Source organism: Labeo rohita, chromosome 6 (genome assembly GCF_022985175.1).
Source record: "Labeo rohita strain BAU-BD-2019 chromosome 6, IGBB_LRoh.1.0, whole genome shotgun sequence".
Lineage (NCBI taxonomy): Eukaryota > Metazoa > Chordata > Actinopteri > Cypriniformes > Cyprinidae > Labeo > Labeo rohita.
The window spans coordinates 23161489-23175480 of NC_066874.1; the positions used below are offsets into that span (position 1 = coordinate 23161489).

A 13992-nucleotide genomic window follows, 5' to 3' on the forward strand; every position below is an offset into this window, starting at 1 on the left:
AAATCATGTTTTTGGGCCCTATGGTTTGTCATTTTAACAACATCTGTTCACTTTCTGGTCTAAGACAAAGTGTGACTCAAAAATAAATTCTTGGTGCTGCAGTTTACCTTTCATTTTTAGTGAAATTGTACATATCTGTATAGATGTCAAATGCTGTTTTTAGTTTTCAGACAGTATTGTAAACTAAATTAGCAATATTGTGGTCAGTAACGGCAACTAATATATTAATAGTCGAATCAGAATGTTAATTATTTATCATATTAGTTATTATTGGTATTGTCGCCAATTTTGTTCTTAACTCAAAAGTCAAACACACAGATTTACAAACACACTGCGATTGGCTTCTTCAGAATAATTACAAAGAATCTGATTAAAAGAGCAAATCGTTCATCACTAGTTTTTGTTTTGTTGAAGGCAGACAAAAAAACCGCTCTGGGTTGAGGATGTGCTTTCTGGGAAGTGGGCGGAATTTGCGGTGTGAATAGGCAGGTGTTGAGAAACTTCCAAACAGTATGTACTGCGACTGCTAACATTACAGCTCGTGTGCTTTATGTAATGTCCAACGGTTTTGTTCACTGATATTCCAGAGTTATTGAAATTAAACATTTCACACGACAAAATTTGCTGATCAGCCTACAGGTATGTACGTGTTTTATCTGGCTTACGTGACGTCAGCGTACAGTTCGTCACGGACAACGTTGACGTGTAATAATATAAGAGCTGAGTGTGACTTTTATACACGTGTTGTCTTTATTATGTCGTATTTAAGCTTTTAATTTTATAAGACTTTAGTTCTGGGAGGTGTTACCTGTATAGTAATGTAGTACAAAGTTAGAGCGAAATGTGAGACTTTTTTTTTTTTTTTTTTTTACCCGAGTATGTTATGTAGCCCTGCGGCAGTGACCGTTTTAACTAACCTGAACTAGACACGTTGAGAACACGAAATATTTACAAAATAAATAAAATAAATAGAATATCTTATGCAATGTATTATGACATAGAGTCATTTACTGTACAACTGTTCAGAAAGAAGAATTACATGAGTTTTTGTAACTCACTGTTGTCAGTATGCATTTCTATGTTTTAGTCAATGAAGAAATGATGTATTATGTATTTTTTTGTTGTTGTTTTTTTCACTGTTATGCTAATGAAAGACATTATGTATATTAGTATCCTCTCCCCATTTGTGATACCTGTGATTTCCCATGTCTCATTTTGGTTTCCACTGCACATTAAGGTGTTTTCCACTGATGATGTAAAGTGCACTATATTTCATACTGTAAGTTAAGAGAAAAAGCTAGAGAGAGGGAGAGAAAAAAAAAAATCCCCTTTGCATAATTGTGGGTTCCTGTATTTCAGTAGCGAAAGGTTTTTCGTTTTTCATAAATGCAGTTTTATTTAACAGGGGGATCATCGTTCAAGTCGTTACCTGTGTTCATTTCTTATTAATTTATTGCAGATTTGTGTGCTGACTGGGGATATGGAATGGCTGCATCTCTTTTGTGTTAGGCACAAGAATGATGCCTTCATCGCAGTGCTTACAATATAGGTAAAATATACATCTCACAATGACATAATTGTTATTAAGGTACTCTATATAGACAAAAAGTATTGGAACACAAGTCTTAATTGTATTCAGGTGCTCAATATTTTGAGTCTGAAGCACCTTGAAAAATTTGGCACAGTGAATTCAAGTGTGGTAATGTGATAGGATGCCTCCTTTGGGATAAAACTGTGAAATTTCATTCCTGCTAGATTTTTGACGGTCAACTGTAAGTAGTATTTTTTTAAAAAAAAAATGTAAGCATTAGGAACAGCAGCGTAAAGCCACGGTGCAGGAAAGTCACCAACACTGTGCTGATTTGATTTCATAGTTGAAGAGTTCAGTGGTTGGATGTCTGAGTTTGGTGTGGAAGAACTTGACTGGCCCACACAGAGCTCTGACCCCAACCCCCCTTGAACACATTTGGGATTAACTGGAACAGAGATTGCAAGCCAGGCCTTCTCGTCCCACATCAGGGCCTGACCTCACAAAGGCTCTGTGAATGGGATGAATTGGCAAAAGTTCTGACAGAAACACTCAAATCTTGTGGAAAGCCTTGCCTTAAGAATGGAAGATGTTGAACAGTAAGATTTTTAATTTTTTTAAGTCTCTTCTGCTCACCAAGCCTGCATTTTTTAAATCCAAAGTACAGCAAAAAAAAAAAGTAATATATTAACTATTTAAAATAACCTTTTTCTATTTAAATATATTTTAAAATGTAGTTTATTCCTAAAATTTCAAAGCTGAATTTTTAGCATCATTACTCCAGTCACATGATCTTTCAGAAATCAGTCTAATATTCTAATTTGCTGCTCAAGAAAAAAAAAGTATTATTATTATTATGCTGAAAACAGCAGAGTAGAATTTTTTCAGGTTTCTTTGATGAATAGAAAGTTCAGTTTAATACTGATAATAATAAAACACGTTTCTTGAACAGCAAATCAGCAAATTAGAATGATTTCTGAAGGATTATGTGACACTGAAGACTGGAGTAGTGATGCTGAAAATTTAGAATAAATTACATTTTAAAAGTTATTTTAAATAATAAAAATGTTTCACAATATTACTGGTTTTGCTGTGTTTTGGATCAAATAAATGCAGGCTTGCTGAGCAGAAGAAATATACCTTACTGTTCAAAAACTTTTGACTGGCAGTGTAGATGGTCTCCCAATTCCAGATATTAATGTCTATCTATTTAGAATGGAAAGTTTTTAATCCCTGTTGGTATAATGGTCAGGTGTCTCAATACTTTAGTCATATAGTTTGTTCCAATTTTGTATTCCAAAGGCAGTTTGCAGCCAACTGAATTTAATTTGCTTAGCAAAACCAGTTTTTACTTGCATTTGGCGACTTCCCAGTGCTAGTTTTGTTACCGTATAACATTTGAAACATGATTACTGTTTTCTGTTCTTCTATAATGAAAAGTTTTTAAAAGATAAGTCCCATGCTGCACGCACTTTCAGAGCTTGCAGGTTTCTTAATACAAAAAGAATTTGTAAACTGCAATTTTAACACATTTATAGATCTTAATAGTATTGTTTTACTTTTCTTTTTTTTACTTTTTATTGTAATTCCGTCAAAAGACAATCATCAAATTAATAGCTATAATCGTATTCAATTTACAGCCCTAGTTTGAAACATTTAAACAGTAACACTTTACATTAAGGTTCATTAGTTAAAGGGGTCATTGGATGCTAAGTTCACTTTTACATGCTGTTTGAACATTAATGTGTGTTGTCAGTGTATGTACAAATCTACTCTGTAATGGTAAAAATCTATGCAGTGGTTTTTATTAATTAATCTGTAAAAATAATATCCCCTTTTTTCAAATCGAGCCATTCTCAGATTCCTGTCATTGTGGCGTCACACCCACAGAGGCCACTCCCACTATAGTTGATTGACATGAGTGTCTTACCTCAGATCAGTTGTAACAGTCCAACCTTCATGTTTTGATGCCGGAGCAGGGATGTAAGTTAGACATGAATTGAGCGATTGAGGTGTTGTGTTGCTGGATGTAATAACGAACGTAGTGGTCGTCATTTACTCCCGACATCTGAGCTGCTGAAGATGCAGTAGATTATGTTTGTTTGTGAAGGGAATGCGCCTCCCGATCTACATATATCCGTCTATGTTTGCGCAAATCATTCGTGATCCAGCTTCACTTACGGCAGAAGTGACTATAAGGGGTTTTTATGAACGTTTGCGATCGCCTTTCCTAATAATGTGCTAGTTAGCAAGTTTAACGGCTAAATGCGGCTAAAGTAAACAGGCTCGTCAATCCACAAAGAGAAGAGAGGGGCGGGGCGAGCAGAGCTCATTTGCATTTAAAGCAGCCTTGACCAGAATTAGATGATTTTTGCAGAGCTCATTTTGGCAAGGTAAAAAGGGTGTTGTTTTACGCTATCATTGAGATTTTTTAACCAAAGTACATTATAGACTACAGAATTATATCAGCTTGTGGAAAATGGGCATCCGATGACCCCTTTAACATTAATGTTAATTTCAAACATGAACAAATAATGAACGACTATTTTAATAAACTAACATTAACGAAGATTAATAAATATTGCAATAAATTTATTATTCATTGTTTGTTCATGTTAGTTAATACATTAACTAATGTTAACAAATGACACCTTATTGTAAAATGTTACCATAAATACATTTGCATTGTGTTGTCTTTCCATTTTTATTTTAAACATTTATTTTATATGTTTGAAATTATATTTAGTGTGGCAATTGAATTTAAAATGTTTTTAATAATCTAATAGTGATTAAAAAAACAATAAGATACTTAAAGATACTTTGGTACAATGAAAATATAAAAATACATTTCTGAGGTATTAAACCACACTTAAACATTATTCAAACATTTTGGTCTGACAGCCTTATTCTGGCACCAGTTGTTCTTAAAATGCCTAAAGAAGGTTTTTAGGCTGAAACTGCTGTTTCAATAAATATTAGGAAATCTGCTAGCTATAGTCGTTTTTTGGATATTTGGATTATGCAGTCATTGTGTTAATTTTCAAATGTTGATTTCTTTCAAATGTTGATTGAGCAAGAGTACTCAAGAACTCTTGTTTTCTTTTCCCACATTACCTAGGTATATTTCACCATTTGCCCACTACAGTTTACAATCCCTCAACTTTCCAGAAGAGAACGACGAAACTATGGAGAAAATTGTTACTGAGGACTCCATCTGTCACTCAGACTCCACCGATTCCCAGCTCTCTCTCGCTGACTGTTGTTTGTCTGGAAATGAGTCGTCTTTGAGTTCACAGGCTGACTTCACGGATATCTGCAGAGACAGAAAGACCAGCTACAGATCCACGCAGACCAGCTACAGCCCTTACCAGCCCCCGCTAGGTCTGCCTTCCGGATACAATCCCCAGACGCCCTTTCCTAGTCAGACGGAAGCATGTCTGAGTACACTAGAGCCGCACAACATAGACCTGCTCCGCTCCAGTTCCGTAGGCAGCAGTTCGGTGGAATACCCTAGTGGCAACATGCCCTCTTGCTTAGTGTCTGGAAATTACTGCAGTTATTCTGGTGATTCCAGCTACTCTTGCTCTCCAGACAGGCACAGTCTGGGAGAAGGAAGTCTAGAACAGCCGCGTTCACTGCACTCTATCCCAACTGCATTTGCGCAACACAGCTGCTGCATGCCCCCGCATCCCTGCGGGTCCCGCGGGTCCCGCGGGTCCCGCTGGCCGCCATGCTGTAGTCAGTATCCTGTGGATGTGTATCAAATGGATCAGGGCTCTCATTACAGGCCATATTACCACATGCCCTGTTGGCCTTCACGTAAGTCCTGGTTCTTTGTTAAAATTCCATGTCTCTTATGAATGACTCATAAGTGAGTCAGTTTCTGTCTTTTACATGGAACTTGTTCAGTTGTTACTTAAGGCAGATGAGGCATAATTCCAACATTTATAAGCCTATTGAAATTAAAATTACCTTATAGTATGTGATGAGTTCTTTATCAAATGGCTTTATCAACCTCTATTCAACCTGTTTCAACCAGGTAAATTGCATTACATTTGTGCAGTTATACTGTCAGATTATGTAACCAATTTCCATTTTAGATGTGATACCCATCTTAGAAAATGAAACATTTAAATATATGAATTAGATAATGGTCACCACTACACTTTGAAGCATATTCCCCAAGCATTGCATCAGTTTATGTGCAGTGCTCAAACCTACATTTTATTCACTGACTACCCACAATATAGTTTAGACTAATGTTAAATGTACTGAAATAGCACTAAACCATAATTAAGTTAAGTCATTGTCAATCTTTTTTATTGAAAAGCATACTTTCTGTGTAAAGTACAGTATAAACATAAGAAGTAGCTGCATTTGCTGTACTCTCTTAATTGCATAACAAAAAAAACGACATGGTATAAATTCCTGGTTTATTAAACAAAAATTTGTATATGTAAGTATATCTTACTGTCCACTGACAGTCTGTCTAACATGTATTTTTGAGTTGACATGTAAAATTGAGTTGAAAACTGATTGGTTGCCCCTACTGTATGACCAATGGCATTTTTTAACGTGGTAAACAAATGGATAAGGAAATCATTTGACAAAATGACAAAGAAAAGCAACTGGCAAAATGCAGTTTACAATGCATTCAAAACTGACTTATAATTTACTATTATTTAAATTTTTTTTTTCATGTCAATTTATTTTCTCACTTAAAATTCTTTGTAATCTTTTATTGTTTTATTAACCTTTTATTTTAAAACATGCACTAGATGATTTAAAGGAGAAGTCCACTTCCAGAACAAAAATTTACAGATAATTTACTCAACCCCTTGTCATCCAAGATGTTCATGTCTTTCTTTCTGCAGTTGATAAGAAATTGTTTCTTGAGGAAAACATTCCCAAATATAGTGGACTTTCAATGGTGCCCCCAAATTTGAACTTCCAAAATGCAGTTTAAAAGCAGCTTCAAATGGCTCTAAACGGTCCCAGTCGACGAAGAAGGGTCTTATCTAGCAAAACGATTGGTCATTTTTGAAACAAATTGACAATTTAAATACTGTTTAACCTCAAACGCTCGTCTTGTTTAAGTCTGCGTGAATGGTTTCCGGTTCAATACGGTCAATATAGTTAGGGTATGTCAAAAAACTCCCATCTCGTTTTCTTTCCCAACTTCAAAATCATCCTACATCGCTGCAGAAGTACTGACCCAGTGTTTACAATTTGAACATGCAGAGAAGATCAAACGCCCTTCACAAAAAACGGTAAAACAGCGATGTAGGACAATTTTGACGTCGAAGAAGAAAACGAGACGGGAGTTTTTCGACATACCCTAACTGTATTGACCTGGATTACACGGACTACACATGCACATCGCAGAGACAAGACCAGTCAAGCGTTTGAGGTTAAAAAATGACATATCGTTTTGCTAGATAAGACCCATCTTCCTCAGCTGGGATTGCTTAGAGCCATTTGAAGCTGCATTTAAACTGGATTTTGGAAGTTCAAACTTGGGGGTACCATTGAAGTCCACTATATGGAGAAAAATTCGGGAATGTTTTCCTCAAGAATGTTTCCAACATGTTCATGTTCTTTCTTCAGCCATAAAGAAATTATGTTTTTTGAGGGAAACATTTCAGGATTTTTCTTTCCATATAATGGACTGCTATGGCGCCCCGAGTTTGAACTTCCAAAATGCGGCTTCAAACGATACCAAATACAGTTGTAAACGATCCCAACCGAGGAAGAAGGGTCTTATCTAGCAAAACGATTGGTCATTTTCATTAAAAAAAATACAATTTAAATACTTTTTAATCTCAAACGCTCATCTTGTCTTGCTCTCCCTGAACCCTGTGTATTCTGGTTCAAGACAGTTAGGGTATATCGAAAAACTCCAATCGTATTTTCTCTCTGAACTTCAAAAATCATTTCAAAATCATCCTACATCGCCACAAAAGTACCAACCCAGATGAACATGCAGAGAAGATCAAACACCCTTAACAAAAAAGGCAAAACAGCGATATAGGAACATTTTGAAATTGAGGGAGAACATGAGATGGGAATTTTTCGACATACCCTAACTATCATGAACCGGAAAAAACAGTTCAGGCAGAGTAAGACAAGATGAGTGTTTCACATTAAAAAGTATAAAAAATTGTATTATTTTTATGAAAATAACCGATCGTTTCGTTAGATAAGACCCTACTTCGTCTGGGATCATTTACATCCGCATTTGGGATCGTTTAAAGCCACATTTAAACTGCCTTTTGGAAGTTCAAATTCGGGGCACCATTGAAGTCCACTATATGGAAAAAAAATCCTGAAATGTTGTCCTCAAAACACATAATTTCTTTATGACTGAAGAAAGAAAGACATGAACATCTTGGATGACAAGGGGTGAGTACATTATCTGTCAATTTTTGTTCTAGAAGTAGACTTCTCCTTTAAGTAAGTAAAAGCTGACAGAGACTATTGCTTCAAAATACTTTATTTTTTCTGGACAAGTAACATCTTTAGCACAAGTCAAGGCTTAATGTCGAGCCCTGTGCAGATTAATGCCTCACTCACTTCAATCATTTCATCTCTAACAGGTCCTGACAACAGCAGACAATCAGCCTTAGAGTTCACTCATAGGTAATGTGTGATAGTGGTGAGTTTTACTGCACAGTGTATGTAAGACAACTAGTCTTGTGTTGTACTGTAAGTGATTTAATAAGTTGCTGATTCTCACTGACCAATTAAACTTAGCTGTCTGAGGTCTTTATCCAAATGCTTTTATGTTTCGCAGTGGCCACACCTCTCCTCACCCTCGAGCTAAACTAACCCCAAGCACAGCCCCTCTATCCCTGGAGCAAAGTAAGTGTGCACACTATTGTTGAGCAATGACACATTTGAGAAAGATGTACAGTATATGCCAGTAACATCAGACTATATAAGTCACCTGATTATAAAGTGTTTATCAAAAAGTGTTCATGTGGTAAACCTGCTATATGTACAAAAGATACTGTACTTTCACTAATATAATATAATCTTGAGTTTTATGTTCTTTTTTACTCTTCATTATTCCAGGGAAGGTGTTTGTTACTTACGAAGCAGACAGTGAAAAACATGTCAAAGAGATCATCAACTTTGTCGCCCTACTGAGACACAACGGCTTCTACACTCACGTAAGACAAGCAACCTGTACCAGACATTGCCTTGCAGCCATGCTTGTCTCCTGATATGGGGTCTGCCAGAGATCATCTTCAATCTCTATGTTCTTTTTGCGCAGATTGACATGTTTGAACAACAGTTCAAAAGCATAAGCAAGATTGACTTCATGGAGAGATACATCAGCGAAGTAAGTAAAAACCAGGTCTGCTAGTATTTCAGAGAGCGTGTTTTTCCTAGTTTGACTTACGCAGTAGAAGATCTAGTCCACATCGCAGCTTATTCTGGCCAAGAACCACCTACCGGAAAAGTTTGTATGAAAACTCTGAAGCAACCCAAAGTTTTGAGACAGGCTTATTGGAAAGAGGATATCGCAGTAATAGACCAGTGTGAAAAAATAAATAATTAATGACACAGCAGTCTCTGCGAACACAGAAAACACTAGAAAAATAGTGGAAGATGTATGTAGATGGATTGAATGGATAGAGAGTGAATGTGTGATTTAATATTTTAGAAATTTACTGTTGTGATGGCAAAGCTGAATTATTTCAGCCATTACTCCAGTCTTTAGAGCCAAAAAAAATCATTCTAATATGCTGACTTGGTGCTAAATTTTTAATAGTGGTTCTTATTATTATCTATATAATGAAAACTTGCATTACAAAATCCAAAATATTATTCCGAAATACACCACCAGTCAAAAGTTTTTAAACAGTAAGATTTGTAATGTTTTTTTAAAGTAGCTTTTCTGTTCACCATACCTGCATTTAATGGATCCAAAGTACAGCAAAAACAGTACAATTTTGAAATATTTTTACTATTTAAAATAACTCTTTTTTTATTTAAATATATTTAAATTAATGTAATTTATTCCTGTGATCAAATATACATTTTCAGCATTTATTTGAAATAAAAAGCTTTTGTAACATTATACACTATACCGTTCAAAATCTTGAAATCAGTATAATTTTTTTTTATAGAGGGGATTATAGGAATTAATACTTTTATTAAGTGATGACAAAGACATTTATAATGTTACAAAAGATTTCTATTTCAGATAAATACTGTTCTTCTAATTTCATTGCACACAGACTGAAGCAGTTTAAGTCTTTGCTTCTTTTAATTGTGATGATTTTGGCTCACATTTAACAAAAACCCTCTCAACAAATTAGAATACTTCATAAGATCAATAAAAAAACATTTTAGTGAATTGTTGACCTTCTGGAAAGTATGTTCATTTACAGTATATGTACTCAATACTTGGCAGAGGCTCCTTTTGCTTTAATTACTGCCTCAATTTGGCGTGGAATGGAGGTGATCAGTCTGTGGCACTGCTGAGGTGGTATGGAAGCCCAGGTTTCTTTGACAGTGGCCTTCAGCTCATCAGCATTTTTTGGTCTCTTGTTTCTCGTTTTCCTCTTGACAATACCCCATAGATTCTCTATGGAATTCAGGTCTGGTAAATCTGCTGGCCAGTCAAGCACACCAACACCATGGTCATTTAACCAAATTTTGGTGCTTTTGGCAGCGTGGGCAGGTGCCAAATCCTGCTGGAAATGAAATCAGCATCTTTAAAAAGTTGGTCAGCAGAAGGAAGCATGAAGTGCTCTAAAATGTCTTGGTAAACGGGTGCAGTGACTTTGGTTTTCAAAAAACACAGTCCATTTCTTGTGAAGTTCACCCAAATTCTTGAATCGACTTTGCTTGACAAGCCTCTCAAGGCTGTGGTTCTCTCGGTTGGTTGTGCATCTCTTTCTTTCCCACCTTTTCCTTCCACTCAACTTTCTGTTAACATGCTTGGATACAGCACTCTGTGAACAGCCAGCTTCTTTGGCAATGAATGTCTGTGGCTTACCTTCCTTGTGAAGGGTGTCAATGATTGTCTTCTGGACAAGTGATTGTGTAGCCTAGTGAACCAAACTGAGAGACCATTTTAAAGGCTCAGGAAACCTTTGCAGGTGTTTTGAGTTGATTAGCTGATTGGCATGTCATCATATTCTAATTTGTTGAGATAGTGAATTGGTGGGTTTTTGTTAAATGTTGGCCAAAATCATCACAATTAAAAGAACCAAAGACTTAAACTACTTCAGTCTGTGTGCATTGCAGTTGAAATGTTTATTTACAACTGCAGTTGTCTATTTATTTATATATGTATGTATTTATTTATTTTCCTGAATATACTTTCACTGTCATTAGTGAAGTTTATACATGTATCCTTGGCATCTAAAAAAATTCAGTTGAACTCTTTAACCTTTTAAATAGAACAGGGCGCAGCTGGGAAAACTTGTTCAGTGGTTACATTTATACAGCAGTGTTTACTATTGAATTGCAAACAGTGGAAGAACTAATATCGCTGTTTATGGTCAACACATACAGCCTGTTGTGGGGTCTTCAGCTCTCACAACTCTCACATTTTTTAGTTCACTGGCATTTTATGTCTGATAAAATGTCACCATTTAACCTTATAAACTTTATAAATGCCAAGATTTGGTCTCTGACATATAGTTGAACATACTATCACATTCCCTTTCAAATGAATGTCCACAAGTAGCTGCTTTTGGGTGATTTCATTTGTGCTAAGAAACTGAACAGGTACAATGTCAGTGTGTTTTTCCTGTTTGTGTTCAATGATATTTGCTTCTAAATGGATACAGCTAGTAGTTTAAGCTTGTTTGTTGAAAGTATGTTGGCAGGAAACAATCCAACAGAACTTTTAATTTTATGCATCTTGAGGAGGAAGAAAAGAGACCATTTAATAAAAAACCATGTAACCGTGAAACATGTAATTTTAATTAAGAACTGAAGTGGGGGAGGACATATTTCTGGCATCATTTTCTTACGGTGTCACACAGTTACAAGAAAACTGTCTGCTGTACTGAGAACGACAAACCTTGTATGTCTAATTTTAGTAGAGTGTCTGAAATAATTGTTCCCTCTTGTCAATTCAGTTGTCTAATTTTGCATTTTTGTGTTCTGTTATGCACAGAAAGACTATCTGATCATCATAGTCATTAGTCCGAAGTACCACGAGATTGTGACCAATGCTTCGTTTTGCATGGAAAACGATGAAACGCTCAACACCGTCTACATACACAAACAGGTACAACTTAAGTGAAAACAATCTAGGTTTTTCTTTATTTTTCTTGTCAGGTGACTCATAAAAGCACTTTGTGTTTTAGTTACAAAACGAGTTCATTCAAAACGGTGCCAGGAATTACAGATTCATCCCCATCTTGTTTCCTGGTGCCAGGAAGGTAAAACTGCATCTCCAGTTACTTTTAAACCCAGACAGGATGTTAGTTTTTGAACAAGTACTTGCTCAAGGAGCCAAAATACTAATGTGCGATGAACTATTATGATAACAGCAATAGACATCTGTGGTTGTTTGTACAAGTACTATAGTAACACCCAAAGGATTGCTCCATTGGATTCCACTTAAATCCAGTTCAGATGTAATGACGCCTTGTTTGTTAGTTTACAACATTTCTGTGTCTGTTTCCGTCTGTCAGTGCCACGTTCCTTCATGGCTTCAAAGCACACAAATCTTCACCTGGCCCAGAGACCGTGATGACATTCTTCGTCGACTCATGCGTGTTGAGAAGTACAACCCTCCACCCATAGGAGAGCTGCCCACCATTGTCTCCATCCCCATATAGTTGGTTAGATTTGCTTTTTGTATGTAGACCCATAATATGTCAGGCATGGTATTTGTTTTGTTTGTCCCTCTGAGCTACTAGATGGGTGTTCAGTATGTTAAAATCCCTAAAGCCATTGTTAGTTGATGTAATCCTTGTAGACAACTCATGTCTTAATTAATATTTCACCACATGTGGTTAATGAGTAAGTCAGAATGTGTCCCGACAAATATAGAAGAACTGCAAATGTAGTTACAGTTGAAGTCAAAAGTTTACATACACCTTGCAGAATCTGCAAAACATTAACTGCTTTACCAAAATAAGAAGGATCATACAAAATGCATGTTATTTTTTTTTTTTTAGTACTGACCTTCAGCATTTCATTGTGTTCAGATCCAACTTTTCAGGACAACGGAGGGACTCATATGTAATTATTACAGAAGGTTCAAACACTCACTGATGCATCAGAAGGAAACAATGCATTAAGTGGGGTGAAAACTTTTTTAATTTGAAGATCAGGATAAATGTAACTTATTTTGTTTTCTGGGAAACATGTAAGTGTCTTCTGTAGCTTCTGAAGGGCAGTACTAAATGAAAAAAAATATGATACTTAGGCAAAATTAGAAAAATGTACATATTTTCATTCTGTTCAAAAGTTTACACCCCCTGTCTCTTAATGCATTGTTTTCCCTTCTGGAACATCAGTGAGCATTTGAACCTTCTGTAATACTTATATATGAGTCACTCAGTTGTCCTCAGTGTAAAAAGATGGATCTCAAAATCATACAGTCATTATCGGAAAGGGTTCAAATAAACAAAAATGCTGAAATTTGTGGGACTTGAAGGACTTTTCTGAAGAACAGCAGGCAGTTTAACTGTTCAGGGCAAACAAGGGACTCATGAACAACTTTAACTAAAACACAGCTGTGGATCATTCAGGTAACAACACAGTATTAAGAATCAAGCATATGTAAACTTGAACGGGGTCATTTTTATAAATTCAACTATTATATTCTCTTGTGGACTATATGTAAACACCTTTTATGTGAAATATCTTATTCAGGTCAGTACTAAATAGAGAATAACATGCATTTTGTATGATCCCTATTATTTTGGTAAAATGATTAACATTTTGCAGATTCTGCAAGGTGTGTGTAAACTTTTTACTTAAAATGTACATGAGTTTGAGTGCCATGATTTTTGAAGTTAGCTCAGTTTTTTCTTTACTTTGTATTAAGCAGTGTAGTGATGTGCTTTCCACAGAAGTTGCTTTTCAAACCTAGCAGCTTTCTGATGGTCATTGTCACAAATCCATGTAACCAACGTGAACTCATTGCGAAATCTGCATGGGGAAATCTTTTGCTCAATGCCAAGTTCCTGATTTCTATTAAAATGACTGGATTTTTCCACAAACATTCGACAAACAACGATAGTGAGCACACTTTTTTTTTATCATGCTTCTTTGCTTTTGTGTGAGCCTGAAAAGAACTTGCTTCTACATTATCTTCACACACTTCATAGTTTGTTATAACAAACCACTTCTATGTTGTGTCTTTGAATTTCCGTATGAGTCATTAGTAATCCGCCGGGGAAAAAAAACGTTTATATTGTCTGCGTCACATTGAGATTTTATGGTCATTCATGTTCTTACAACAACAACATGCCTTGTTTTTA

General features: G+C 35.8%; 1 protein-coding gene across 1 annotated transcript; it reads left to right on the forward strand.

Moving 5' to 3' along the window:
• The first annotated feature begins 107 nt into the window (after positions 1–107).
• On the forward strand, positions 108–13772 carry traf3ip2l (TRAF3 interacting protein 2-like). Its single transcript, XM_051112893.1, has 10 exons — positions 108–639; positions 1460–1549; positions 4647–5347; positions 8125–8167; positions 8322–8389; positions 8603–8700; positions 8805–8873; positions 11670–11783; positions 11863–11937; positions 12193–13772. Exons 2-10 carry the CDS (start codon positions 1518–1520, stop codon positions 12337–12339), a joined length of 1347 nt encoding a protein of 448 aa, XP_050968850.1. The 5' UTR covers positions 108–639; positions 1460–1517; the 3' UTR covers positions 12340–13772.
• Positions 13773–13992: the final 220 nt, after the last annotated feature.

Bases quoted from the DNA above. Each gene is read 5' to 3' on its own strand.
- traf3ip2l (XM_051112893.1), top strand. From the start codon at position 1,518: ATGATGCCTTCATCGCAGTGCTTACAATATAG. The intron at 8,168-8,321 runs GTAATGTGTGAT...TATGTTTCGCAG, and splicing joins GCCTTAGAGTTCACTCATAG to TGGCCACACCTCTCCTCACC. The intron at 8,874-11,669 runs GTAAGTAAAAAC...TGTTATGCACAG, and splicing joins TGGAGAGATACATCAGCGAA to AAAGACTATCTGATCATCAT.